Source organism: Agelaius phoeniceus, chromosome 1 (assembly GCF_051311805.1).
Source record: "Agelaius phoeniceus isolate bAgePho1 chromosome 1, bAgePho1.hap1, whole genome shotgun sequence".
Lineage (NCBI taxonomy): Eukaryota > Metazoa > Chordata > Aves > Passeriformes > Icteridae > Agelaius > Agelaius phoeniceus.
The window spans coordinates 44479644-44507107 of NC_135265.1; the positions used below are offsets into that span (position 1 = coordinate 44479644).

The 27464-nt window shown below is 38.3% G+C and overlaps 1 protein-coding gene across 2 annotated transcripts in view; it reads left to right on the forward strand.

The window, feature by feature from the left end:
• Positions 1-27464, forward strand: part of DNAJC13 (DnaJ heat shock protein family (Hsp40) member C13) — a 56381-nt gene that overhangs the window by 12711 nt on the left and 16206 nt on the right. For both annotated transcript variants that reach the window (XR_013182165.1, XM_054635813.2), the window contains exons 5-38: positions 217-258; positions 1365-1565; positions 2623-2829; positions 2915-3010; positions 3151-3242; positions 4034-4200; positions 4300-4379; positions 4459-4628; positions 5447-5546; positions 5798-5905; positions 6410-6565; positions 7295-7351; positions 8610-8731; positions 9894-9969; positions 10986-11081; positions 11220-11363; positions 12524-12538; positions 13051-13133; positions 14291-14444; positions 16512-16615; positions 16694-16853; positions 17803-17865; positions 18207-18308; positions 18457-18561; positions 18957-19159; positions 19603-19687; positions 20158-20312; positions 21238-21283; positions 21462-21616; positions 22223-22424; positions 23079-23194; positions 24012-24090; positions 24676-24811; positions 25915-26099. Coding sequence is in view for 1 of the 2 variants with exons in the window: in XM_054635813.2 (XP_054491788.1) it covers positions 217-258; positions 1365-1565; positions 2623-2829; positions 2915-3010; positions 3151-3242; positions 4034-4200; positions 4300-4379; positions 4459-4628; positions 5447-5546; positions 5798-5905; positions 6410-6565; positions 7295-7351; positions 8610-8731; positions 9894-9969; positions 10986-11081; positions 11220-11363; positions 12524-12538; positions 13051-13133; positions 14291-14444; positions 16512-16615; positions 16694-16853; positions 17803-17865; positions 18207-18308; positions 18457-18561; positions 18957-19159; positions 19603-19687; positions 20158-20312; positions 21238-21283; positions 21462-21616; positions 22223-22424; positions 23079-23194; positions 24012-24090; positions 24676-24811; positions 25915-26099 (4062 nt within the window). In the remaining variant the exon portion in view is untranslated. The remainder of the gene's footprint in view (positions 1-216; positions 259-1364; positions 1566-2622; positions 2830-2914; positions 3011-3150; positions 3243-4033; positions 4201-4299; positions 4380-4458; positions 4629-5446; positions 5547-5797; positions 5906-6409; positions 6566-7294; positions 7352-8609; positions 8732-9893; positions 9970-10985; positions 11082-11219; positions 11364-12523; positions 12539-13050; positions 13134-14290; positions 14445-16511; positions 16616-16693; positions 16854-17802; positions 17866-18206; positions 18309-18456; positions 18562-18956; positions 19160-19602; positions 19688-20157; positions 20313-21237; positions 21284-21461; positions 21617-22222; positions 22425-23078; positions 23195-24011; positions 24091-24675; positions 24812-25914; positions 26100-27464) is intronic.

Consider the following 27464-nt stretch of genomic DNA (forward strand, 5'->3'; position numbering starts at 1 on the left):
TTATGTTAATGATCTTGATCTAGTGTCAGTTGGAGCAAGTACTGTAAAGAGTGAGTAAAGCTACAAATACTGAATATATTAACTGAAGTGGAATGGTGAGCCTTCTGAGGAGGCTTAATACGAGTCTCATAAAACAAAGTCACCTTAAATGTAGACTTTCTGGATAGATAGGTTGTCATATTTGCGTTCATTCACTGTTAACTTTTTTAAAAACAGAGATTCAGGACAGACTTCTCAGAAGGAAAAATCACAGGACGGGTAAGTGTCTGGCTTACCTGCATCATGTGCCATTTAAGGAAATTATCTAAAGACTCAGATTTCTGCTTTGTTCATGTATTTTATGCTTGTGCTATATGTGCTACCTGAAATAGCTTTTGTGAATTTGGATGTGAAGTCTTTGAGAAGAGAAAATGAAGTTTGTTCAAAAGCAATGGGAACCTCTTTACCAGTAGAATATTTGAGCTCACTTTGATTGGCCTGAGCCTTGTGCTTGTACATGGACTATGGATGTTACTGTTGAAACACAGGGCTGAGCTATGTGGAGATCTTATCTGGAGAGGAGAAAAACATTGATTCATGTTAGTCAATATTTGCTTTACTTACTAATTAAATATTTTCTGCATAATATCCTGAACATTTGATGCTTCCTAAAAGGATTTCTGTAGGTTCTGACCAGACAAGATTCTGTAGGTTCTGATCTTACAGACAAGATTGGCATTCACTGAATTTGTGGTAATACAGCAATAAGCAATGCAGTCTACAGAGCTGGACTTTATATTTGTCTTTTGGTCATAGAAGACAGCTGCACTTCAAGTGCTTAAAGTTACTTTAAGTAATTTAAAGTGTTTCATAGAATAAATCTTCAGTCATGAGCATAGTAACACTGATGGAATATGGGGATCCCCTTTGTCTCATTGTAGTTTAGAACAGACCTCTAACTTTTACTGGCTGAAGTAAGTTTGTATTTGTAATGGAATGTGACTACAGGAGATGAAAAATATTCACTACAGTGACAAACTTACCTTAACTTGATTTAATTAGCTGAATAACAGCATTTGGTGTAAATGCTATTTCCTCATCGAACCACAATGTTCAGAAGTCTGTGAGTAGACCAACTTCTGCAACAAGAGAACTTACTTCCTTTGGGAGTGGCTCTTTTGGGATTATGTTCTTGCTTCAACACGCATTTTTTAAGCTGTGACCTCTTTGTCAATTGTCAGCTACAGCTACTTCATAGTGTTCTTAATATAGACAGCAGCATTAAGGGAAATTATATGATTTTTTGAACTTACTAGCTAAGTAGAGAACTACTGCTGTGTAGTAAAGGAGTGTGCATTGATGCCTAAAAGTAGCTCTCCCTGCAGAGGTATAATTGCTATAAGCATCACTGGAGTGATACGAGGAAACCTGTGATTCTGGAAGTGACTCCTGGAGGTATTGACCAAATTGATCCTGCAACAAATAAGGTCCTGTGCTCCTATGACTACAGAAATATTGAAGGCTTTGTTGATATTACTGGCTATCAGGGAGGCTTCTGTATCCTCTATGGAGGGTTTAGTAGATTGGTGAGTATTAAATCAAAATATCTTGGTATGGTTCTTAGGATATTTATAGCTGCATATTTAATAATGAAGCTTCAGCACAGTTGGAGCATACAAGTATATGCATCTTTGGGACCCAGTTGTGGGGCCTCATGGCTTAGGGACAGATCCTAAAAGGATAGGAAGTTAGTTAAAATATTTGAGAGAATGTTGATATGGGTTTGGTTATGGTTTTTGGTGTGGGGAGTTTTGTGTGTGTGTGTATTGCATGTTTAAGAACTAGAAGGGGTGGGATATCTAGTTTTTTTAGGTAGTCAATATGAATGTAATGTGGGATTTCCTGTCATTTCTCAAATTTACATTAGTGTGTTACTAATCCCTAACTGATGTAGGGATTCAATTCAGAAATAGATTGATCAGTGGTGCCATTGCCTCTTAAGACCTGTGATCTGATTACTTAGCAGCTTTGCTTGGGAAATATTGCAGTGTAACATTGGTTCTAAAATCATGACAGGGTTTCTGTGTACTGTACTTCAAACAGCTGAAAAGGATGTTTACATTATTAACCATAAATTAATTCCTAGGTATGGCTACCTCAGTCTCTAAAATAGAACTAGATGAGGGTTTCCATGTCTTTTGTATTGCAGCATGCTTTTCTTTGGTATAAAATTAGCAATGTATAATTGATCCTCTAGAGCTGCCCTAACCTTGAAGATCACCAGTGGTAGCCCCAGTTGCTTTCTCTGGGTCCTCACTCCTGCCAGGCTGTCAGGGTCTGTTGCCAAGGGTGGACAGGCAGGTCATGCAGACCATAACTTTAATGGCGCACTAATGTGTAGCAGGATATCCTTTAGGAATAGCTGCTATAGATTTTCTTTTTAAAGGCAAATGTAAAGTTAATAGTGGATCTGCTGTGTAATAAATACCTGTCTATACCATGCACTTAGCAAAGGCCAGTCCAGCTGCTGTGAATATTCCCTACTGTTAGGTATATAGTGGACCATTATTTCTAGAACTGTGATTTTCTTTGGCCGTGCCATATTTTTCTCCTGTTAATTGTTTTTCCTGACAAAATTTGCAGCACCTGTTTGCCTCTGAGCAGAGGGAGGAAATTATCAAGAGTGCAATAGACCATGCTGGCAACTTCATAGGCATCTCTCTGCGGATAAGGAAAGAATCCCTAGAATTTGAGCAATACTTGAACCTTCGCTTTGGGAAGTACAGCAATGATGAATCTATAACATCTTTAGCAGAGTTTGTTGTTCAAAAAATAACACCTAGGCACTTGGTAAGGTTGTTAGACTGAACATACTTGGTTCCTATAAAGTAGTAAGTATTCTCTTTCCTAGCATGCCTCTCTCTTGTTTTACAAGGAACCTGTGAAAAGAATACTAGCTCTTACAGAAGCTTGCTTAGTTGAGAGGGATCCAGCTACCTACAACATTGCAACTTTGAAACCTTTAGGCGAGGTAAGGGGCATTCTTTCTCACTACTACTTCTTCAAATAAAGGCTCTAAAAGAGAGGAATTGAAAGTATATGTAAGCCTTAATTTGTAGAGTAGCTAAATAGCACTACTTCATGAATATGATCCTTGTCCCTTATTTTCAGGTATTTGCAATAGTGTGTGACTGTGAAAACCCCCAGCTTTTCACCATTGAATTCATCAAAGGACAAATTCGAAAATACTCTTCAACAGAAAGGTAACTGGAGCTTCTGTGCATTACAGATTCAAATGAAAGTTACTACTGTAGCACTTCTAGTTCCTCAGCTTCTGACCCTTGGGAGAGGTTAACTCAAAGCCTTGCTGTTCTAGCAGTCTGCCACTTACAAATCAAGGTTTGTTACAGGAACTAAATCTCTCCCATTTACCTTCATTCCAGCTTTAAACAGATCTCTCCAGAAGTTTTCTGATGAACGTGAAAGGGTGTTGGACAGTTAGATACAGCCTGTTTCTCCTAAGCAATATAGTTCTGTGTATGCTGTATTTGGTTAAGTAGTATATCTGAAACAAGGGAAGAAAGCACAGTCTAAGTAATATGGAAATGTGAAGGCTTTGAACCCTTTGAGCTCTCTGCTTGAGACTGTCTTAGTTGATTCTATTTAAAACAACCAACAGAACAGTCCCTGAGTGCACTTGCAGTTGTAATACAGTCTAATCCTGCTAAGTGAGGTTTTGTAGAAAGCACAGGGATGAATTGGCTAACAACATGTGTTACTCATTAACAGATAATCTAGAACTGATCCCATTAGTGAAAGGCTGCAGCTGGCTATACTGGGTGTAAGTCAGCTCTCTCCCTACAGTGCATAAAGGAACACTGAAAGTTAGTGGTTTCTTCCAGAGGTGTAGCTGTTGGCAGTAGCATTAGTAAGAGATTCCAGGTATCACTGCCTTTCGTGATGTGAATTTCTCCCCACGTTTCTCTTATAATTTGTTTCTTTGGCACCACTTCTCTGATACCAATTGTATTTGTGTGTCATTGTCCCACCCCAGAGATTCTCTCCTGGCTAGCTTGTTGGATGGAGTGAGAGCCTCTGGTAATAGAGATGTCTGTGTGAAAATGACCTCCACCCACAAAGGCCAGCGTTGGGGATTACTCAGTATGCCTGTAGATGAAGAAGTAGAGAGCCTTCATCTGAAGTTTTTGGCTGCTCCTCCAAGTAAGCTAATGCTTCTTATGTGGGTTTATAGTGCTCTTTAAAGCATCCAGATATTGAGTCAGGTACTGTACACTTAACTTTTGATATGTCTTTTTCCAGATGGTAACTTTGCCGATGCTGTGTTCAGGTTCAATGCTAACATTTCCTACAGTGGAGTCCTACATGCAGTTACACAAGATGTAAGAATAGAGCCTTTACCCATCCTTTTAAGATGTTGCTAATGCAGAAAGAAATTAATGATTGTTATTTTTTAACCAGGGTCTCTTCTCAGAAAACAAGGAGAAGCTCATTAATAATGCCATAACAGCATTGCTCTCCCAAGAGGGAGATGTTGCAGCATCTAATGCAGAGCTTGAAAGCCAATTCCAAGCAGTAAGACGACTAGTGGCCTCAAAAGCAGGCTTCCTTGCCTTTACTCAGCTTCCAAAGTAAGTGCAAAGTCTCTTTAAGCTTGGAAGTAGTAGATGAAAATAGGCCTTGAACTTCTGTTAGTAACTTAAAAGTGAGAAATGGAATTCCTTTCTGAAGAGGACTGTAAGACTCTCTACATGATGGTTTTCAGTAGTATGAGGCTGCCACCAGGCTTTCATGCAAATTGAGAATCCCAGGTAATCATTTGCAAGGAAAGCTGATTCTTCCTGTGCTAAATACTTTGTCTTGAAGCAAATACGGTTTAATGATTTTCCTAGTGGAAAAATTTTTAACATTTACCTTCATCTGTCCTTGAAGTAGGCAGTTCTTCAGTCTCAAAGTATGCTGATGTCATTGCTATCTTCAGTTCAACACAAGATAAAATGGTGTTAGGAGGTTGTACTTCTGTAGTATGTACAGAGTGCTTGGAGTTTGTCTTAAAAAATATAAGGAAGCAGAAAAACTGTCTATTGTTCTGAAAATGAAAGATTCTTTGAAGCATTTCTGACTAGGAAATATAGAGGAACTATAATATTGAGAATGACAGGAAGAGTAACAAAAGCACTTCGTCTGAGACCTTTATAAATTTCAGTTTCTCTATAAATAGTATCCTGTAACTACACAGATACATCTTTATTTTGATGAATGTGCTTGGCATGTTAACAGTAAAGTCAGTATTTTCCTACCAGGAATCTCAAATTTATGAAAATATCAAGGTACTGGCTTGCTAAATGCAATGGGAGCAGACCCCTCTTGGCCACTGATTAGATTTCATCTTAAAATTAAGATTTTAGTTTCTTCTCTGATCTTGGTGGTTTTGCTTCCCTTTCAAAAGATTTCGAGAACGATTAGGAGTGAAGGTTGTGAAAGCCCTCAAAAGGAACAATGATGGAGTAACCCATGCCTCTATTGACATGCTGTGTGCTCTTATGTGTGTAAGTATTAAATTCCAGTTTCTTTCACTTTGGAATATGTGAACTTCAGGCTACTGAAAGATGTAGAAATAGGGACTGCCATTCAGTTTGCAATGTGTTCAGACATGGAATAACTTGTTATACAGTGATTTCTTGCTGAACTTGAACTGAACTGAACTTTTTGTGTGTAGAGAGAGTGGCTTTTGGATTACAGCTGTTAAGAACTGAGGGTTGAAATGTTCCTGTGTAGTGAATACTTGTTTTTTTTATAGCCCATGCATGATGACTATGACCTGAGGCAGGAGCAGCTGAACAAAGCTTCCCTTCTTTCTTCAAAGAAGTTTCTAGAAAATCTACTAGAGAAATTCAATTCCCATGTGGTAAGTCAAATTTTGGAAACAGATTTAAGCTTCTTTAAGTGCCTTTCCTAATTGCGATGAAAATGCTTTTATCATGCTGAGATGTATCTTTGAATGTGTTTGCACCTACAATTGAAAATACAGCTCTGTCTGGCACTGAAGTTTGTTCTAATTAAGATTGGATCTTGACAGGTTAGGAAATAGCTGTCAATACCACAGATTTTGAGTGACCTGCAACAAATGTTTGCATGTTTAATATGGAAACTGGATGTTTCTTCTAAGTAAAATAACAGTGTAAACTCAAATTTGTGGGATTAAACTAGATAAAAGTATTTTGAGTCTCTAATATGCTTTAGGAACCAATTATTTATCAGGGTAGTGCCATACTCAGAGTAATGGAATTTTCTAAATCCATAGTTTTTGTTTACAGACTATTTTAATGCTATAATAGGGAAGAGCACCTTCAGCATCATGAGTACTCTTGGACGCTGTATCTGAGTTACATACCTGTTTTCCTAATTTCAGGATCACGGGACAGGTGCCCTAGTAATTAGTTCACTTCTGGACTTCCTGACATTTGCCCTATGTGCTCCATATAGTGAGACTACTGAGGGGCAGCAGTTTGACATGTTGTTAGAAATGGTGGCATCTAATGGAAGAACACTATTTAAGCTCTTTCAGGTAAGATTTACTTTTCACTATTATTAGAGGCTTCAGGTAATCAGTGAACATGAAATTTTTCATATTTTACTGAAAGATGGATTTGTCTTCAGTTGGTTAATGTGCCTAAATCTTTTCTATCTCGGTGAATGTTTTAGTGGCCTATTATTTTGCCTTCAGATATCAGATTGAGGTGATTATTCTATGGTGAATGATATGCCAAATCATTTTAGACTAGGACCTGTTTCCAGAAACACAGTAAAATACCACTTGGACTTTAGGATAGATTCAACAGATGCACAGATCTTCCCCTGATTGGCAAGTTTTCTGCCTTTTTGTTTCTTTCTCCGTAAATGAGAGTTAAGAGTCAGAAAAGGAGAGTAACATCCTCTTCAGTAGTAAACCTATAAGGATTGTAGCATTTTTAGCTAAAATGCTAATGCCTTCTTACTGTAAAAATAGTTTTTTCTTCTGCTTTTGATTAGTGTCAGCTTGTGTCAGCCGCTTTCCTCAGCATTATTTCAGCTTCTCTGATATATACTGCTGCTCAGTACCAGGAACTGTGTCTGGGAGTTGCATGAGAGATGCTTGTTCAAAGATACAGGGTAGGAACTCTTCTTAAGGCTAGCTTTCACCAAACTGAATTGGAGGTAGAACAGCCATGTACATTAGTTAAGGAAACTGAATCACAGATGATCTAATCTTCAGTTTTTGCACTTGGATAATTTCTTTGTTAACATTCTGTTCTAGCACCCTTCCATGGCAATTGTGAAAGGAGCAGGTTTGGTGATGAAGGCAATAATAGAGGTGAGATTTTATCAATGTTAGCTGGGATAGCATGCAAAATATGTATTGTCTATTTTGGAAGTGCAATTGCTTACCAAGAGAAGTTTGTTATATTAGCTTCTCAAAGTGGGGAGTGGGGAGGGGGAAGTTGGAAGTGAGGAACAGAGCACCTGCTTAATTGTGAGTGGTTTAATATAGCAACTTGCTTTGTCTTACACTTGGGGGTTTGGAAAGCATGTCAGTTGGGACATTAGGTAGTGCCTTGCATGTCTTCATACTGCAGTCAAGGTTTGGCTGTAAATGTTGTACGTAGCTCAGCCACATACCTCAGAGCCACCAGACTTCTGCATGTTGGAGGGTACTTCTAGGAGGAAAGGTCATATTTCCTGGGATGCATTGCCAGATGGAATGGGACTGGGATTAGTAGGCAGTAGTGTCCCAGAGCAGACTAGTGATGTCAGCCTCTGTTCTTGCTTTGGCTTTAAGTTTCCATACCACATAACGTATGGGCCAAGTTCATACCTTTCAAGAGTTCCTCGTGACTGTTGCAGGATGACCTTGCTAACTGACTCTTGACATTTCCTGGGTTGAAATTCAGGGCTTAAGTTAGTGCCTCATTGTAAAACAATGGCTTATGCATCTGAAATCCATCTAGTGCTTTCTTGGAATGGAAGTGAATGAACACTTGAAATAGAGGTATTCCAAATCTTCACATTTCCATCTATGTACCTGATAATGTTAGCTGAAAGTTACTATGTTGTTTATTAAAAGTCCTGTAATTTAGATGAGTAAAAGTGCTGCAAAAGCTTTTTCTTATTCATTGCGACTAATGTGTCTTGAGTGAGTGGCAGTCTTACCCATGTGGCTGTCTAAACTGAACAGCAGCCATTAATCTTAAGTGGTTACTGCCAGCAAAAGTCAAGCAACAGGCAATTATGTGTGGCTGCCATTCTCTGTTTAATCCTAATTTATAATTGCAGTGTGAAAATGGTACTACTACTACTACAGCCTCCTGATGTATGATGGGACACAGGCATCCTGCCCTCTTCAGTTACTGTCCTCATAGATGCAACTACCAGTTATCTGGTCCATGGCTTTACTACAGCATTGAGCAGTTTCTGTTGAGAACTTTCACTTAAAACCTATCATACTCAAGCTTCTGGTTTTGAATATTAGTTGGTATAATTGATGGTCAAGAAGGCCTTGGAACTTTAGACTGAGATAAAAGCAGCCTAATTAAGATTCTTTCCTTAGTAATCATCTTGCCCTATTTCCAAAGGAAGGAGACAAAGAGATTGCTACCAAAATGCAAGATCTTGCCCTCAGTGAAGGTGCCTTACCTCGTCACTTGCACACTGCTATGTTTACAATAAGCACAGATCAGAGGATGCTTACAAATAGGTATGTCCATCTCACTTGATATATCATGTTTAAAAAAAATCTAAGTAATGGCCTAGCATACAATAGGAGGTCAAGGAAGAAAAGTTGCAGTTCTTCAGGAGAATATTTTCTTTAGCAGCTGGTATATTTTAGTAGGACAAGCTTCAGCTGAAACTGCAGCAACTTAATAAACCCTTGATTTTTTTTTTTTTGTTAAGGTGGGCTTGGGTTGGTTACTTGTTAATGGCTTAAGTTTTGATTTTTATTTCTTTTAATTCATGGAAAGAAAAGGCAAGTAGAATGTTTGGAACTTGTAAAAAGTTTCAACTTGTACTGTACAACTGTATAAAAATGGGTGTGCACATCCCAGACATCTTGCATGCAGTTAGGATCACCCATCCTATCTGAGAGAGAGGTTTCCTCACAGAAGGTATTCCCTGAATCAACAGTCAGTAGAACTTGTGATCTCTGAGTGTATGCTGTGGAGGATGAGTGATGATTCAATTAATTCCACCCAAATACAAGACTATAGAAGCTTAAGCTGTGAATTCCTGAAGTGCTTAGAGTTGCTAAGGAATGTAGGGACAAGTGGAGCTTGTTGCCACTGTGTGTCATCCAGGAGAGAGCGGGTATGAAACCATCTGTCATGCTAGTTCTGTTTGGTGCTACTACGTGTACAGTGTGCTTGTAGCAATGCTTCAGTTCAGTGCAGTAGAATTCTAGTGACAAATGTTGGCAGAAAGCATCAGTTGGCATAGAAGGCAGGCTCCTAGAAAGGATTTTCTAGTCAATAACTGGTATTAAGAACTTCAAGTAGAGCATGTAGCAGTTCTTGATGGCTTCTAGCCTCTTAACTTTAGCTGTAAGTTAAAGTTGGCTGGATAAACTTACACTTGGTTATTAGATGTTTCTGCTCTATTGCTCAAGTGTTCTTTGAGGTCTAGATCAAAAAGCATGTGCTGCTGCTGTTCCACTAACTTCACTGGAACTTCTCAGAGGCAACACTTTAAAGCATGCTAAGCATATCCTTGAACAATGTAAAGCTTTGTGCTCTTACTCACTCAAGAGTGCGAAGCTCTTGCTCATCTTCATTTCATCAGCATGGTAAGGGTGACAGTTTAGTGGTTTAAAAATCTGTTTAAAGTACTAACTTGCAGTTTGTTAATTTCAATGGCTTTTTCAGGCAGTTAAGTAGACATTTGGTTGGCCTCTGGACAGCTGAGAACAAAACTGCTATGAATTTGTTGAAACGTATTTTGGTAAGTAAAAACAAAATATGGAGTAGCAAAAAAATAAAATATGAAAGCTTGCAGTATCAAAGTTGGGACAGTCTAGATAGTAAACATATTCCCTCTTTCCTTCAAGGGGAAGGTCTTGCCTGGGAGATCAGCAGTCTGGCATCTGCTAATTAAAGTATATTGATGAGGTTCAAAGCATCTCATACTCTAAAAATTTTGTCACTTTCCTGACACTTTTTGAGATACTTTGACACAAAACTTAAAAATAAGGTGTCTTGACTTCTTTTTCTTGATTAAAGGGGGGACACATTGTAAGCATGTCTCTAATGCTTTCTTGTGCCAATAAGAAATTAAGATATCAGGAGTTCTGTCCATGCTTTCATGCCTTGCTTGTCCAACTTTGTTTGCTTGTAACTTGGTTAAATCTATATGTTGTTAGTTCATATGCTGATTGTTCATATGTTCTTTCACCCTTACAGCCTCCTGAATGCTTCTTGCTTAAGTTACTTCAGTGAAGTTAGTTCAATAAATAGTGTTGTAAGAAATGATCCTATCTGTTAAATTACTAGCTTTTAATTTTAAAATAGCAGTTCCTTCATTTTTGGCAGAGCAAACTGTCCTGATCTTGAACGCTATCTTATGGAAACCTTAGTCAAAAAAGACTGTCTCATCTGTCACATGTAACATTTAGAGGATATGGATGGATTCTAGTATTATTCATCTCTTTCAGCATTGCCCTGGGATCAACTGTTTTCTTCCTGCATTCTTTAGGTGCATTAAGTGCTGCTTTTAGAAATGGGGTATAGCCAAGAGTTCTGCTGCACTGAAGCCAATAATATGTCTCTGTTAAGCAATTCTATTGAGGATGGTGGCACTTTACTACTCACAGCAAAAAAAAATGCTGGAGCTTTACATACCTACTTTAGAGTAGAATATAAATTGAAATCCCTGATTTAAAGAAATTGTGTTATTACCTAAAGTGTCGGTTTCTGTTAATTAGCCACATGTGTGTTTACACTGGTTTTAAATGTTTTTAGCCACCAGGTTTGCTGGCATACCTTGACAGTGCTGATCCTGTTCCTGAAAAAGATGCTGATAGAATGCATGTTAGAGATAACTTAAAAATTGCAACTGTAAGTAATTGTAGTTGTCTTTCCTATTCCATTATATAGATATATTGTCTTAGTGACTTTTGTAATACGGACACTTGACTGCTGCATTGACCTGCAGCAAAGATAACCCACAACTAAGTAATTGGTTTTATTCTGCAGGATCAGTATGGCAAGTTCAATAAAGTGCCAGAGTGGCAAAGACTGGCTGGAAAAGCTGCAAAAGAAGTTGAAAAATTTGCCAAAGAGAAGGTGGATCTTGTCTTGATGCACTGGAGAGATCGAATGGGCATAGCTCAAAAAGAGGTAAAAGTATTTGAAAGTCCTTGTTAGAGTAACTTGACTAAGTCACCGTTGAGTGTCAGAACACACACTGAAATAGTAAAGAAGTGTTTTGATTTGAGAGTTCTCCTTCCTTTTAGGAAACTCTCTAGTGCTTACTATTCTTGGGTTAGAAATAGGATCCAGGGAGAATGTAAATCAGGCAAATGAATTCCTTCAGCATATGTATTAGGCTTTAGCCAACTGTATCAAACTGCAGTGCAGCTTATATGCATTTCTTGTAAGATGATTATAGAGGAGAAAATTCCTTGAAATGTGGCAAAACCAGTTTTTGAGCTATATTTAAAAGAAATGGAATATTATTTGCATTCAAAATTATATACTTTACACCAGTGATAATTTAGCTATGGAACCTTCTTGTAGAATCATAGAATAACCTGGGTTGGAAGGGACCTTAAACATCATCAAGTTCTATTTCCCCTGCCATTGGACACCACCTTAGGATTCAGTTGAATATAGATATCTCAGTGCTTGAAGGGCAACACAAGACTGTACCTAAGGTCATGATTGAGACTGAAGTCATAAATGACTGTTTTGGTCTGATACTGTGAGAGGAGAGCTTAAGCATTGCTTGAGTCTTTTGGTCTCCTTTTTCTTTTAGTTTAATTGCCACCTCTTTCAATTATGAGGTGTTTCCCTTAACTTCCTTTACTATATTGACTAAGCTTGTTTTTATGCATTCTGGAAGTGAAACAATCTGTTGTGCATGCAAGAAAGGATGAAAAGCACAATGCAGAGTATTGAAAATGCCTTTGTACTTGTTCTGATATAGTAATCAGCTTTAATTTACAAAAATCTAACTCAGGTTTGATGTAGAATGTGATGCAGAAGTTTGACAGTAATATTTGTGAAATAATGGTGAATTAGGTTCAAAACTGGAGAAATGAATAAATGTGAAAAACAGTGGAAGGTCAAATTGCACTTTAAACAACTTGTCTAGATACTGAGTTTAAAGAGTCATTTTTCTGTGTGGAATTCTGAGCTGTATCATTTCACAGCAAATGTGTGCATGTGTAGCTTGGAAGATGTAGTAGCAAGTTTGGTGTTACCACTTTAAATTACTTCAGTGACTCTGGGGTGTTAAATGTATTTTTCTTTTTCTTCCAATTTTCCTTCATAATCAGGACAGAAACAATATGGTGAGTCTGTATATCTCTTGTCACTTGTGTGGACTCTGTTGCTCAGACTTCTGCTTGCATGTGATACCTCATGTAGATGATAACAGTGATTTCATGCTTCATCAAATTAGGGACTCTTTCAGTGACCAAGTCAGGCTTGCTTTTATTTTTGTGAGTTCCTCTAGTTCTTTCCTTTCAAGGGCAAAACATTTTTCATCATGAGTTTTCATCTCCATCATCTTTGGAGCTGATGAATTCCTATGGTGGTGGGAATTAAGCTTTTCTCAGGGATAACTTGCTTCTAAACAAATGATGTGTCAAACAGCTGAAAGTTTCTCTGGCATGATTTAACTTGGTGCAAATAACACTTGTGAAAGTCTGTTGCTGCTACTCACCAGAAAAGGAGACATTATTAATGAGGCTTAACTTGGTATGATTTTTGAAGGAGTGTAAAAAATATAGCCTTTTATTTTAAAAGGGAAAAATGGGAGATATCTGCCTCTACTGACTTATGAAATTTGGTTATTTTGCAGAACATGATTCAAAAACCAGTGATATTAAGGAAACGGCGCCAAAGGATAAAAATAGAAGCAAACTGGGATCTCTTTTATTACAGGTGAAAATACTAAAGTTAATACAGGTTCTTATCTGGCTGGGTATTTTTGTTAATATCTTCTGAGTTTCTGTGACTTTGAATTTCTGCCTGCCTTGAAACAGTGCAAGTGTTTTGTAACAGGTACTTACTAAAAACCCCCTAAGCTATACTTAAGGATTTTGCTTGTGTTTAGGCAAAGGAGGAATTTAGAAAGCTTCTGAAATATCATCAAACTACATAATTTTTTTCCCTTTAACCAAAAGGAAGAGTAAATAACAAACTGCAGGTGCAAATCTGCGTGGTACTGAAGGCCAAGGGAAGTAGCACTGGAAGGTATTGTAGTTTGATGGTACCTGTAAGCTACTCAAGATTTTGTAACTTGAGTTCTGAGCTTAAAGCAGAGCAAGAGAAAGCACATGGATACTGGATTTCAAATAGTGCCACAGGTCCTAAATGCAGCTTGCTTACCTTAAGTTCTTACAGCTGTCAAAGTTTACAGGGGAGGGGCTTCCATCTGAAAAAAAATGCATCACTTTGGCTAGAGCCATTGTGTTAGACTAATAAAGCTTGGCTTGACTAACAAACGATGTAAGCAAGCTGGGGGAAATTCCATAAACCTAACTTCTTGATGTGTCTAAATGTCAAATACAGTTTCATGAAAGGAAGATTTGTGTGCTCCTAAACCTTTGGTATTAAAGTCCATTCTCAGTCTTTGGATCCAAAGGCTGTGTTGGTAACTGCTACTAAAGAATGTCCACTGACTGTTTCGTGACATTTAAGACATCAACTTCTATTTTACTGCATAAGCTACTTTTTTGTGTTATTGGTTTAAAACACAGCTGGTATGTGCATGCCTGCTGCTCTGGATTGTTTACCTGTAGCCCTTACTGGCTTGCAGTGAATTGCTTGCATGTCTCCTGGTCATCAGCTACATGCAGATGGCAAACTGAGCCCTAAGGGATGACACAGGCATGCTTTAGTCTAGGCTGGCCTCCATGGCTATCAAAACAGTATACAAGTGAACAACTGTAATTACTGTAACAACCTGGAGACCACTGCTCTCTGCCTTCTAATTAAGGTCCATTAATGCTAACAATCTCTCCTAGTTTGCCAGCTGAATCTTGTCTGCTTTTCAGATAATGTTTTGAGGGGTTTAAACTATGTAACTTCTTTCTTAGATTTGTTCAGGATCATGCTAGATCAAACTTGATTTGGAACTTCAAAACACGGGAAGAACTGAGAGATACTCTTGAGTCTGAGATGAGAGCATTTAATATTGACAGAGAACTTGGTAGTGCTAATGTTATCTCATGGAACCACCAGGAGTTTGAGGTAAATGACCTATGATAAGACAACCTGCGTCTGTAAAGTATCACTTGAAATGTCACTTCTGTCTCTTATTCTGCAAGTGAATCTTGTGTTGATGATCTCTGACTGCAAGCTAGATTTTTTTTAGGGGTTATGGAATCAACTGCTAAGGCTTGAATCAGTGAACAGGTACTACTCTCCAGTGTCACTGGGCAAAACAGAAGCTTCTTTAACCCAACAAATGATGCTGTAGAGATTAAACGTTTATCAGAACCCGTGGTGTATTCTTGCATTAAGACAAGAGTTAGTCCTTGCACTGTTGTCCAGATAAGTCAAACTTGTTTTTGAGTGTGTTCTATCAGAATTGTTTTGGGTAGTTTCAGAAGTCACTTCTTCCTGATAACAAGTTTGTCTTTATTTCCTTCATGTTTCAGTAATCCTGCATCTGTTAAATACAGGCTTGCCAAATCATGAATAGGTTATGGGGCTAAAACATGTTGCATTGTAAATTATAGCAGTATGGTATGGTCCTGATTGGCTTTCTCAAAATATCTTGCAAGATGTTTTCAAGTAATGTGGTAATAAACACTTCCTGTATTGTTCTCTTATCTCTAGTATTGTTGTGGTTCCACACAACAATGTGGTTTTAATTAATGTGTAGCACTTGAGCAAAGCAAGGCCACCCTTAAATTCAACTGCAAGATATTCCTTAGATATTCCCATTGCCATCCTTGTTAGAGTATGGCTTGCTAATGACATTTGAGCTGAGGACTGTTGGTGAAATGAGAACAAATTTGGTTTGACGTATTTCTCAGCTGCCTACTCTGCAAATCAGGAAGAACTGCAAGACACCAGGCTAATGTTTAATGAGAGAGCAGTTTTATGTATGCAATTTATCCCTATCACACAACTACAGGTTGCTTCTTACATTGATACAGGAAATAGGTAAGACTGGGTTTAGATTAATATTTCTTGTGCTGTCATTTGTGTTTCAAAGCTTCCTTCAGATATAGGTCAGGACTTCTGGGTGTCAGTGTCTGCTATCCCAACTTTTTAGTGCTGCAAACTGGGACAGAATCAGAAGTACAGGTTTGAAGCTTAGTAATACAGACTTCCCCCCATGTACCCTGTGCTCCTGTGTGGCTTCATGCTGCTGGAATGTAGCAGTAGCATTCTTGCAGCCACAAGCCAGGATACTTTGGGACTGGATTGAACAGCTGCTGTCTCACAGATTTGCTTTTAAATAGTAGTGAAGATGTTATTGGACTATGCTTTAAGTATTTGAACTAGATAGTGGTGACAAAGGCTTTTCTATCAACTGTGAAACCTGTCACTTTGCCAAGGAGGATGGTGGCTTGATACTTCTCTGAAAGCATACCAGTTAGTGGGATATCATTGTATGTAATGCTGTGATCAAATCTGTAGATAACTTTGTGGCCTCATGACAGTAATCTGCAAACTATAGATAAGAAAAACCACCGTAGAGTGGCTTTTGTTGTATGTTAGAAGTACCTCTAATTGAAGTGCTTCCAAATTCTTGTTACCACTGAACATTGAGGCATTTGTTAAATTTAATGTAGTTGCTCTGAAGTTAATGATGGCTTTTATTGTGCAATTTTACTTCAGCTTCTTGTTTTGTGCCTCTAGGCTTTTATTATCCAGCACAATAGCAAGTATAACTAGTAATTGGGTCATGCTTGTATTTCATACTTGCAGTAACATTAAGTGAAGTACCTTGCCGTGGAATAAGTACTTATTAAACTTGAATCACTGAATGCATCATGTGTTATCCAAGTTTAGTTAATAAAACCAGCTGGTATTAGAAACAAATTAGTTAAAGCTGGAAATGGAGATTTCAGTATGATGAGAAGCTTCATTTATTCGGGGGGCAGCAATAGCCAGTGACTTTTATTCTGTGGTTGTATGTTTCTTTAACAGAAAACTCACAGATTTCAGTTTACTTACAGCTTAGGAGAGGTTGCTGACCTTGTTGAGTTTTTAGATGTGATTGAGCTCAGTATTGTTATGTGAGCAAAAACTTACAGAAGGAGAAACAATATAAATTGTTAAGTAAGGTGTTCTGTGTTACAGGTAAAATATGAGTGCCTTTCTGAGGAAATAAAAATAGGGGATTATTATCTAAGATTGCTGCTGGAAGAAGATGAAACTGAAGAGAGTGGAGCAATCAAAAGATCGTGAGACATTATTAAAACCTTATCTCATTCCTAAGGTCTGTGTTTGTTTTCTTTTCTAAAATCTCTTTTCTTTTTTAGATATGAATTCTTCAATGAACTCTACCATCGCTTCTTGCTTACCCCAAAAGTGAATATGAAATGCTTATGTCTGCAAGCATTGGCCATTGTTTATGGAAGGTGTCATGAAGAAATAGGGCCATTTTCTGATACTAAGTACATTGTTGGAATGTTAGAAAGGGTAAGAATTATGTTAAATTACTGGATGTATTAGTTAGCATACTGCTAGTCCAACATACATTCAGATCCTTCAGTTACTGTGAAACTCAGGTTTTGGGTTTACAGCTTGTGAATACTTTTTTCCATGCTGCCAACAGCTGTTCTTAGAATCTCCCTTTGTTTCAGTTTCATTAAAGTTTAACTAAAAACCTGCTGATCCTAGAGATGTTTCAAACTAGTCTCTTTAAGGCCAACAAAATGCAGATGTAACTTCAGCTTGCTTTTGAAAAATGCAGAAGCTTTATGAGAGGAGAATCTTGTTCCATATCACATTATTTCAAAGTACTGACTTTGAGTCATAGCCCCAGACCTAATGAAATAATAGCTTTAGATGAGCACATGTGGTGGATTAGATTTGTAGTAGTAGCTGCTTTGCCTTTTAAGTGTCTGTTAATTTATGTCTGACAACTGATTCAGCTTGCAAAAATAAATTTCCATGCAGTCTGAAGGAGGAGTTCTTTCCTTGCATCAGCATGAGTTTTGGCTGTTGTAAGTGAAACTGAACCAGGGTAGTCCCTTGTTATTTTGCCTTGAGCCTTGATAATCTCACCAGGGATGAAATATCAAAGACCCTCTCTGTCTGCTGGCTAAAAGCATTCTCTTTTTTTCTTGTGCTTGTTTTAACTGGTTCACTGGGAATCCAAACATGGTCCTGATAGAACAGTGGACTTGGCAGAATAGTGGATTTGATCCAGGGCAACATCAGTGTTGGAGGGCAGCAAGGCCTTTGCTCCTCAGTGGCAGAAAACTATCTTTATTAGCTGTGCATGAAACTTAACATTTAATAGTCATCAGTTTTTCTGGGCATGAAGAAACAATATGGGGCTTTGCAGCTGCAACTATGTTGACTTTTGAAGGGAACTTCCAGTATGTGCTATGAAATACTAAGTTGTTCTTTTCTACTAAAACAGTGCACTGACAGGCTTGAGCGGGACAGATTGATCCTGTTCCTCAACAAGCTGATCCTCAATAAGGTAAGGTGGACGAGTACACTTAACAGCAGTTCATCAGTCTTGACTGTATAAAATAGTCTGAAGTAGTCTTTCAGGGTTAACTTGAACCAAAATTCAAGTATTGAGGAAGTTTTAGAACAATGTTTGCTACAGCTTTCTGGAATGTGATTGCTGTTATTTACTGGTGAGAAGGCTGAAGGAAATGTGTAGATATTGTGGTGATTGCACCAAATCCAGTCACTTTAGAGAATGATTTGACTTTTTTTGTGGTCACTTCTTTTTTGAATAAAACTCTGCAATGCTTAATTGCAGCAATGCTTATCTAGAAAATGCTTTTGGTAACTCAGTTCATTTGTTAACAGAGAAATGTGAAGGACCTTATGGATTCAAACGGTATCAGAATCCTTGTAGATCTTCTTACTCTGGCACATCTTCACACGAGCAGAGCTACGGTCCCTTTGCAGGTACAGGGCCTTTGTTTCTTACTACTCATATATTGCTCTGTGAAAGGGACGATTCTTAAAAAAAATCAATGTATTTTTCACATTTCCTGTAGAAATGTGATATTTGCACTGTGAAGCTAAAGCTGTTCTTGTAAACATCAACTTTTAGAGCAACGTGATTGAGGCAGCACCTGATGCGAAGAGGGAGAGCGAGAAAGAATGGTACTTTGGCAATGCTGACAAAGAAAGGAGTGGTCCTTACAGCTTTCAAGAGGTACCTGTCAGCTTCAGACTCACAACTTGACAAATTATTTCTGTCCTGGTGACTGGGTGTGTTTCAAACAGTGAGAGGGACCATAAACAATGCTAAAGAATGTTCTCCAAGTAACTCTTTAAGTAAGGATTAAAGCTAGATAAGAGACTTGATGTAGTGCCAAGAACTGCAGGCTTTTTGATAAGACTGCCTACCCCTCCATGGCTCAGTTAGTTTCAACATAATCAACACTTTCTTCTTCGTGATTCTATGACAGAGTTATAAAGACATTGAAATTTCATGCAACTATAGTAGTCTGCCATATAGCAGTTAAAAGCTTGTCGTGAGTGTGAGTGTAGGAGCAAAGGTGGCTCTGAATGCTGAATGAACTAAATTCATCTTTAATCTTGCAATAGATGCAGGAACTATGGAACGATGGGAAGGTGACTTCAAAAACTCGTTGCTGGGCTCAGGGTATGGATGGCTGGAGACCTTTACAGGTCATCCCTCAGCTGAAGTGGTGCTTGCTTGCCAGCGGGCAGCCTGTGTTGAATGAGACTGACCTTGCCACACTTGTCCTCAACATGCTCATCACCATGTGTGGATATTTTCCCAGCAGGTAAACGGTGATTTTCAGGAGAAGGGGTTAACTTTATCTAGCAGATGCATGAATTATAAATCCTGTCTTAAAGCTTTTCTTAAAAAGTAGTACATTAAGGAGCTCTATTAAAGAGCCTTTTACATGGTAGTAATTAATTCTGTGGGCAAATAGAGAGTTTGTAAATGAGACAGTACTAATATTGTGAAAGGAACTGCAAGAATGAATGCACAAGCTATGTGCATTTCTAATGCTATAGACAGGCTCTTGTTTAACTTAAACAAAACTGCTTTGATTCAGGACACTAAACCACACTTACCAAGTCTAACAACAAACTTTGAAGTTAACAAAAAAGACAAAGAATATGGCTTCAATAGTCTAATATTTATGCTTAATAAAATTGTTTGTTCTTGAAAGAGAAAAAGCACACGTGTGCTTACTGCTGTGCTACTTGATTTTTTTAGGGATCAAGATAATGCTATTATAAGACCTCTGCCTAGAGTGAAAAGGCTGTTGTCAGATAGTACTTGCCTTCCTCATATTACTCAGGTAAGTAAGTCTTCAAAATGTGCCTGAATGAGTGAAAGTTTCACTTGCTCTGTCTTCCTGGTGTGAATACTTTAGGTGGGGTAAATGCACCAAAGAACAATTGTAACATTGTGCAGGTTCCTGATCAAGCAGCTGTTAATTTCATAGGGTGTTGTTGCAAATTTGATGCTTTTCAGCCAATATCTCTTAAGGAAATATTTCCATCCTTGGAGAAACTGAAAAGCCACCTGGACATGATCTTTATCAACCAGGTCTAGAAGATCACACTTTTAGCAGAGGGGTTTGACAAGATGATCTCCAGAGGTCCCTTTCAACTTTAAATGTTTTTTGATTGACACTTGTTGTTTTTAAGCTGAAGTATTCTTTAACTGTAATACCTGTAAATTTCTGGGTTGTCCCAATAATTTGTTAAAACTTCAATTTTGGTTAGATTATTTGCAGCTAATAGAAATGCTTGTGTTTGGTTTCAGCTATTACTGACTTTTGATCCTATCCTGGTGGAAAAAGTTGCTGTATTGCTCTCTCATGTCATGCAAGACAACCCTCAGTTACCTCGTTTTTATCTGAGTGGAGTATTCTTCTTCATCATGATGTACACAGGTTCCAATGTACTTCCTATTGCAAGGTGAGGAAACAGAACAGCCAAAAGCACCTCTTGACCAGTCATGCTCAGGACTGCTGCCCTACATCTCTACATGCACTGGGGAATGTGGCTTCCTAGAACCAACATGAAATTCTTCTAGAAGAATTGCTTCCACATGATCTAATCAGTCACTAAAAAGTGAATTTCTTATCCTTCCAGAGAGGGAATTGAGAATGTGTCTGATGACACAGTTGTAATAGTACAACTAGGCATGCCTTACTGTAGAATAAGCCATTTTCAAGCACTAAAAAGCAGTAACACAGGCTACATATATGCTGATGTAGCTTTTGATAGTAGGCAGCTATTGAAAGATTTTAAAAAACTCTAACACCCTCTTTCAATATTGAAGCCTAAAACAGCTAAATCAGTCTGTACTGCCTGATAATGCACTGCATATTTAGGTAGCTACTGCCATTCTTGTCAGTACTTTTCTTCTAAATGCAATAGTTCATAAAAAGCTGTCCTACAATTCTAGTTAAGCCTCTTGGACAGTGAAGTGCATTGGGCAATGATTGCATGCTTCCATGTTGACTGGTGTAATAGAACTGTCAGCTCTTAGTTTAAAATAATCCTGTGTCATCCCTGCAGTGATGATCTAACAGAGCAGAGGTTGTCTGTGTCTCTATCAGCATTTTTTTTTGTGTGTGTAGAAAACCAGCTTTCAGGGGTAAGACTTTCAAATTGAAATGATGAACATGAGGCAAGATTTATAACACAGAAGTGCTTAGCTTGGTGGAGTTCCCAAGGATTTAATGAACTGAGTACATAAATTCATACAACTGTTGCAGTTACTCTTTTATCTCAAAGTAAATGTGTGATACCTGCCAGCTGAACTGTGTTGGTCTGCTACTATTCAAGAGTACCTACGTATCAAACAAAAAGAAGATAACTGCTGTTTCTCTTCTAGGTTTTTGAAATACACACATACAAAACAAGCTTTCAAGTCTGAAGAAGTGAGTAGATTGCAACAGTAACTACCTCTGTTTCCAAATAGTTTTGCAGACTACCTGTAGATGTTTTAACTAGAATTTATCTACTGTAAGGGAAAAGGGGGAGAGTTTTTAGGTCTCAAATTATTTAGCAAGACAGAATTCAATTACCTTTGCGATGACCATGTGATCTCTTCTGTAGACAAAAAGTCAAGATGTAGTTCAAAGAAGTATACTTGGACATATTCTTCCTGAAGCAATGGTGTGTTATTTAGAAAACTATGAACCAGAAAAATTTTCTGAGATATTCCTTGGAGAATTTGACACTCCGGAAGCAATTTGGAGCAATGAAATGAGGTAACTGTTTTCTGTCAGAGGGACAAATAAATCTGAACTACAGGTTATCTTGAAAAGGTATTTGACATTCTTAAGGAAAGCTGAAAATACCTGGATTCCATGGCTTCCTTTTGTTGGTCTTCTGCAAGGGCAATGGTCTGCATTGTGCTCTGCTTCAACCAAAAATAACTAGAGCAGTGGAGAGCAGAATTGGCAGTGGGAAGGGGAATATTTCCCTCAATGTCTTGAGTGAGTTAGTTATGTGAATGGAGACTTAACTGTGTATGTGAAGTGCTTTATACTTACTCATTTAGATGTACTTTTTTATTACCAGCACCTATCTGTGTGATATACCTCTAATATTCCAGTACATATTAGGGTCTTCCAGAAAGAGAAGAGGTGTTGAGAAAAGGAAAATATCACTTTTAATTGATTTAATACACTAATTTTCATGGTGTTTAAATAGCTCTCTAATAGAATAGGACAGAGTCCTATTCTAAATCCTTACTGAAATATGGGAAACTTCTAAGGAAAACCTTTTTAGAAGAAATCATTGAACATACTTGTGCAGTGAGAGACGATTAAGGACTGCTGGGCAAGTGTTAAACTAAACTTTGTCACTTTTAGGCGTCTAATGATCGAGAAGATTGCTGCTCATCTTGCTGACTTCACTCCTCGTCTTCAAAGCAATACAAGAGCCCTCTACCAATATTGTCCCATCCCTGTTATCAACTATCCCCAACTGGAAAATGAGCTGTTCTGTAACATTTATTACCTCAAACATCTTTGTGATACACTCAGATTTCCAGACTGGCCAATTAAAGATCCAGTAAGTAAGAAGTATTTTAGGATTCATTTAGTTCTTGATCTTTTAGTCCTGAAAGTTAATGACAAGCTCTAAAATATTAACAAAATAGCAAGGTTTGTTGCAAGTAACTCCTTTATCATGAATTTTGGTCCACAAGTAAATACATTAAACCCTTCTTTATCTTGAAGCAGCATAGTGTTCTTTCCACATAGCAATCTCATAAGTGTATCCTTCTTGTGGTGACTACTTAAATAGCAAAATCAAGCATCCAAGAAACTTCAGAGAATGTTTCCCTGAATCTTTTTTGGGGGGTGGGGAGAGGGAATGGAAATCATGACTCTGAGGTTCTTATTTGTCTATGCTGCAAGAGAAACCAAGCTAACATGTCAGTACATTAACTGAAGAGATCTTTTTGGTACAAGTCTATGGATTAGATCTGTCTAAGCAGCTTTATTTATTCACGCAGCTTTTCAGTTTCTGTAGTATCATGATTTGAGCTGTGTCTTATTTAAGTGATTCTCCATCTTCTGATTTGACTCTTATATAGTCATTTTAGTTTCAAGGTGCTTTTATCTTGAATAAAATACAGGATTCATTAGTAAAACAGCATTTTATTAAAAATTATGCATACTGGTGTCAGCATAAATGAAACACTAATAAACTGTATTTCTTGAGGTTAAACTGTTGAAAGATACCCTAGAAGCTTGGAAGAAGGAGGTGGAGAAGAAGCCACCCACCATGTCCATAGATGATGCCTATGAAGTTCTTAACCTACCCAGAGGACAAGGCCAGTAAGTTGTCTTCAGGATTTAAAGTTGTATAAGTACTTTATATAAACTCCATGCACTGAACAAACTGAAGTTTCTAATCTTGGTACATGGAATGAGTTAGTAGTACCAGCTCAGTCACATGTAGCACCTGCTTCTTTCACAGTGGAGGATTGCTTTGCTAAAAAGAAGCAAAGCTTGGAAGTACAATTCCAATGTTTGAGAAAACAATTGTTTAAGTGTTTAGATAAGCTGAAAATGGGGAAAAGAATGTTCTGAGCTTTGCTCTTTTAAAGGGCAACTTTAACCATAGTGAGCAAAGACTATAGCAGAACTTGAATATGTTCAAAGGAGCTTTTTTTCTGGAATCTTCCTTCTCCCTCCCCCATATTGTCTTTTTTCTTGGTGATTATATCCTTAAGGTTTTTTGCGTCCTGTCTTGCCACTGGTTTCTGACTTCAGGTCTCTAGAAGTGAACCAACAGCAGTTTGTGTTTATCCTTCAAGACCAATGCACTTACTGCAAATGGTGAAATACTAACTTTCAACACTTGTAGCTCATTTGGATACTTCATTTAAAATATTGAGGGACTCTGAGCACCTTGAAAGTATTAAAATACATTCAGTCTTTAAAATTTCTTCCTATTGTGACCACACAATTACCCCCCATTCAGTGTAAGATGATGAAGCAGAGTTTTAAAAAGGAAATAGGAGAGCTTTGTAGTTTTCACTCAATTGCACTTTGTGTTAGTACTCTTTTCAGAGCCCCAGGCTTGTTTTGCTGTGGTTGTTTTAGGTTTTTTTGTTATTAAGTGTGATTGATGAAACTTGTTTTATTGCAGGAATGATGAAAGTAAGATCAGGAAAGCTTATTTCAGGCTGGCTCAAAAATACCACCCTGACAAGAATCCAGAAGGCAGGGTATGTACAGCACAAACTTATGGTGTTAATAAAATGGGAACATATTCAGCTCTTACGTATATTAAGAATTTTGAAATGCACACTTAAATTGTCTTTCTTCCTTTCAAAAACTGTGCTCTAGGTGAATGATAAAAGACAGATTAATGCTACAGATTAATAATTTAACTAATACCATTCAAGGATTTAGTATTTCTACAGTAAACTGGTGTAGTCAGATCAGACTCATATCTCAGAAATGGTCCTGTTTAGAGAGTTACATAGGACCTAAACAAGCTATTTGTTCCCTTTCGGAGACTGACTGCATCCTCTGACCATTCTCACAATCCAGCTGTACTTACTGCTTTTGTCATAGTATGATTGACTTAAAGTCTCTTGCCTAGGGCAGAGTTCAGGAGACAAAAGAAAACTAATCTATCAACCAGTGTTTGCAGTATTTCCTTGAGTGCAGTGAGGCAGCAAAGCTAGTGCTGTTGCTAGTAACCTGAAATGTTTTATTTTACTTGCACTTAAACGATGCTCCAGTAATTTAGAGTGTTCTTAACAACACTTATGGCTGTTTCTCCTTATTGGTCTCCTTATTGGCAGGATATGTTTGAAAAAGTTAATAAAGCATATGAGTTTCTCTGCACAAAGTCTGCCAAAGTGATAGATGGGCCAGATCCAGAAAACATAATTTTGATCTTGAAAACTCAAAGCATCCTCTTCAACAGGCATAAGGAAGGTAAGCATGCTGCCTCAGTGTTTTATGTTCATTTATTTAGTGGTCATTTCAGTCAGCTTTAATCTCCTCTCTTCTTCAGTGTGTGCTCTGTTGATCTGGTTTCTGACTTGCCACAGCATTATGTAGCCATGGTATAGGGCTTCAAATTAGGACTTTTTCTTCTAGGAAATAAACTAATCTGCAGTAAAACTTAATTCATAACAGCATGAATAGCTCTTTGAAGTGCTCTGCTCCAATACTAAGCAATTTGAATCTTCCTCTCTATGGAGAATTCTGTCTGTGCAGAAAAATCCTCGCTAGTACTCAGTCACCCAGATGCTGGTTATACATGAGATTACATCATCTGGCTATTAACAATGAGCCATTCTTGCAGAAATTCTGACCAGTGTTAGAGTCCTTGGGTGAGTGTGCTGCAACACAACCCATCTCATAGCTCAGTTGGGAAAGAGGGATAGCTAGAGCACCCTAACACTTGGCTCCAGCTGCTGCTGCCATGTCCAAGTCCTGCAGAGCCAACAGTATTTTGCTGTTTAAGTGTTACATTATAATGGTGAACTAAGAACCTCAAGTGCAACCATAGTCCTGTCAGTTATGTGGAGCTAGACTTAAATGTGTTGGCTTGCAGTTGGCTCCATATGAAAAATGAAATCATGCTTTAGCACTGCTGAATTTTACATGAATGAAAAATGCAATTTAAAACTTAAAATTGTTGTGTAAAACTGGATAATGTCCTCACAGGCTTATTGTTAGTCAGTCCTAGCCCAAGACAGAGACTAAGCTATACTTGAGTTTCTCTGGAGTGAGACAAGTATCATTGGGAAGGCTTTGAGCCTGGGGACTTACTGAGCTGGAGATAAGCCTTTTTGATCTTAAATGAGTTCTTCCTGTGAAGCTCTGTTAGGTTCTAGCATGAACAGTTCTATGTGATGAGGAGTTAGATTGTGTGGACTATTGTGCTCAGTATTGTTCTGGATTTCCTGGGTGTTTGGCTTCCTTTCCTAGTCCTTATATATCTTCTGTATCTTCCACCAATAATTTTTTTGGTGGCTTAAATTGCTTAGACTGTGCATATACATAAACTTGGACTTTTTTTCCTCTTTCAGATTTGAAACCTTACAAGTATGCAGGCTATCCTATGCTGATTAAGACCATTACCATTGAAACATCAGATGACCTTCTGTTTTCCAAAGAATCTCCACTGTTGCCTGCTGCTACAGAACTTGCTTTTCATACTGTCAGTTGTTCAGCATTAAATGCAGAAGAACTGAGAAGAGAAAGTGGAATTGAGGTATATGTAAAGAAATGTGTTGAAATGCATGCTTTTAGTCTAACTTTTCCATAGCTAGAAATCTTAGCTCCTCAGTGCCTGGGAAATCAGATGTAATTGAGAGTCACGTTTGATCCTGAGACACCTGTTCTTAACATCTCAGATATTCTGGATACAGTAGGAGAAACATCTTGTAGAGTATACCCTTTTCTAGACCTAGGCCAGTCTATTGAACTGTGGATAAACAAGCTACATACGAAGTTTCTCTACTCCTTTACAGAACTGCTGCATTTTTTATGTGAAAGAATAGATAAATGTGAACAAGTCACTTGAGCAGAAGGCCTTTTCATTGCACATATTACAATATTAGAACCATATAGGTTGGCAAAGATGCTGAAGATCATTGAGTCTAACTGTTAATTCCAACACTGACAAGTCTCACTAAATCATATCCTCAAACCTTTTTAATTACCTTCAGGGATGGCAACTCAGCCACTTCCCTTGGCAGCCTGTTCCAGTGCTGGACCACCTTTTCAGTGGAGAAATTTCTTCTAATATCCAATCTAAACCTTCTCTGGCACAACATGAGGCCATTCCACCTTGTCCTGTCTTTTTGTTTCTTGGGAAAAGAGACCAATCCCCACCTTGCTGCAGCCTCCTTTCAGGTTCTTGTAGAGAGTGATAAGGTCTCTCCTTAGCCTTCTTTTGTCAAGACTAAACAACCCGTACTGCCTCAGCTCCTCCTTACCAGATTTGTACTCCAGAACCTTCCCCAGCTCTGTTGCCCTTCTCTGGACATGCTGCAGCACCTCAATCTCTTTATTGTAGAGAGGGGCCCGAAAATGAACACAGCATTCAAGGTGCAGTCTCACCAGTGCTGAGTACATGGAGACAATCACTGTGCTGGTCCTGCTGGCCACACTGTTGCTGATCCAGGCCAGGATGCCCTTGGCTGCCTTGGCCTCCTGGGCACACCCTGGCTCATGTTCAGTAGCTGTTGAGCAGCACCCCCAGGTCCTCTTCTGCTGGGCAGCTTTCCAGCCACTCTGCCCCCAGCCTGTAGTACTGCATGGGATTCTTGTGACCCAGCACTTCACCTTGTTGAACCTCACACAGCTGGCCTTGGTCCATTGGTCCAGCCTATCCAGATCCCTCTGTAGAGCCTTCCTGCCCTCCAGGAGATCCACACTCCCACACAGCTTAGTCATGTGTGCACTGACTGAAGTATTAGCTCTAGTGTGAGAAGACTGTCAACTCTTAAAGCATCAAAGGTTATTACTAGTACTTGCAAGGAATTTTGCACTACAAACCACTTATGCAAGCAGCAGATTTTTGTTAAATGTTTCCTTTCAGCCATTAAAAATGATTTTACCAGCTAATGTTTTG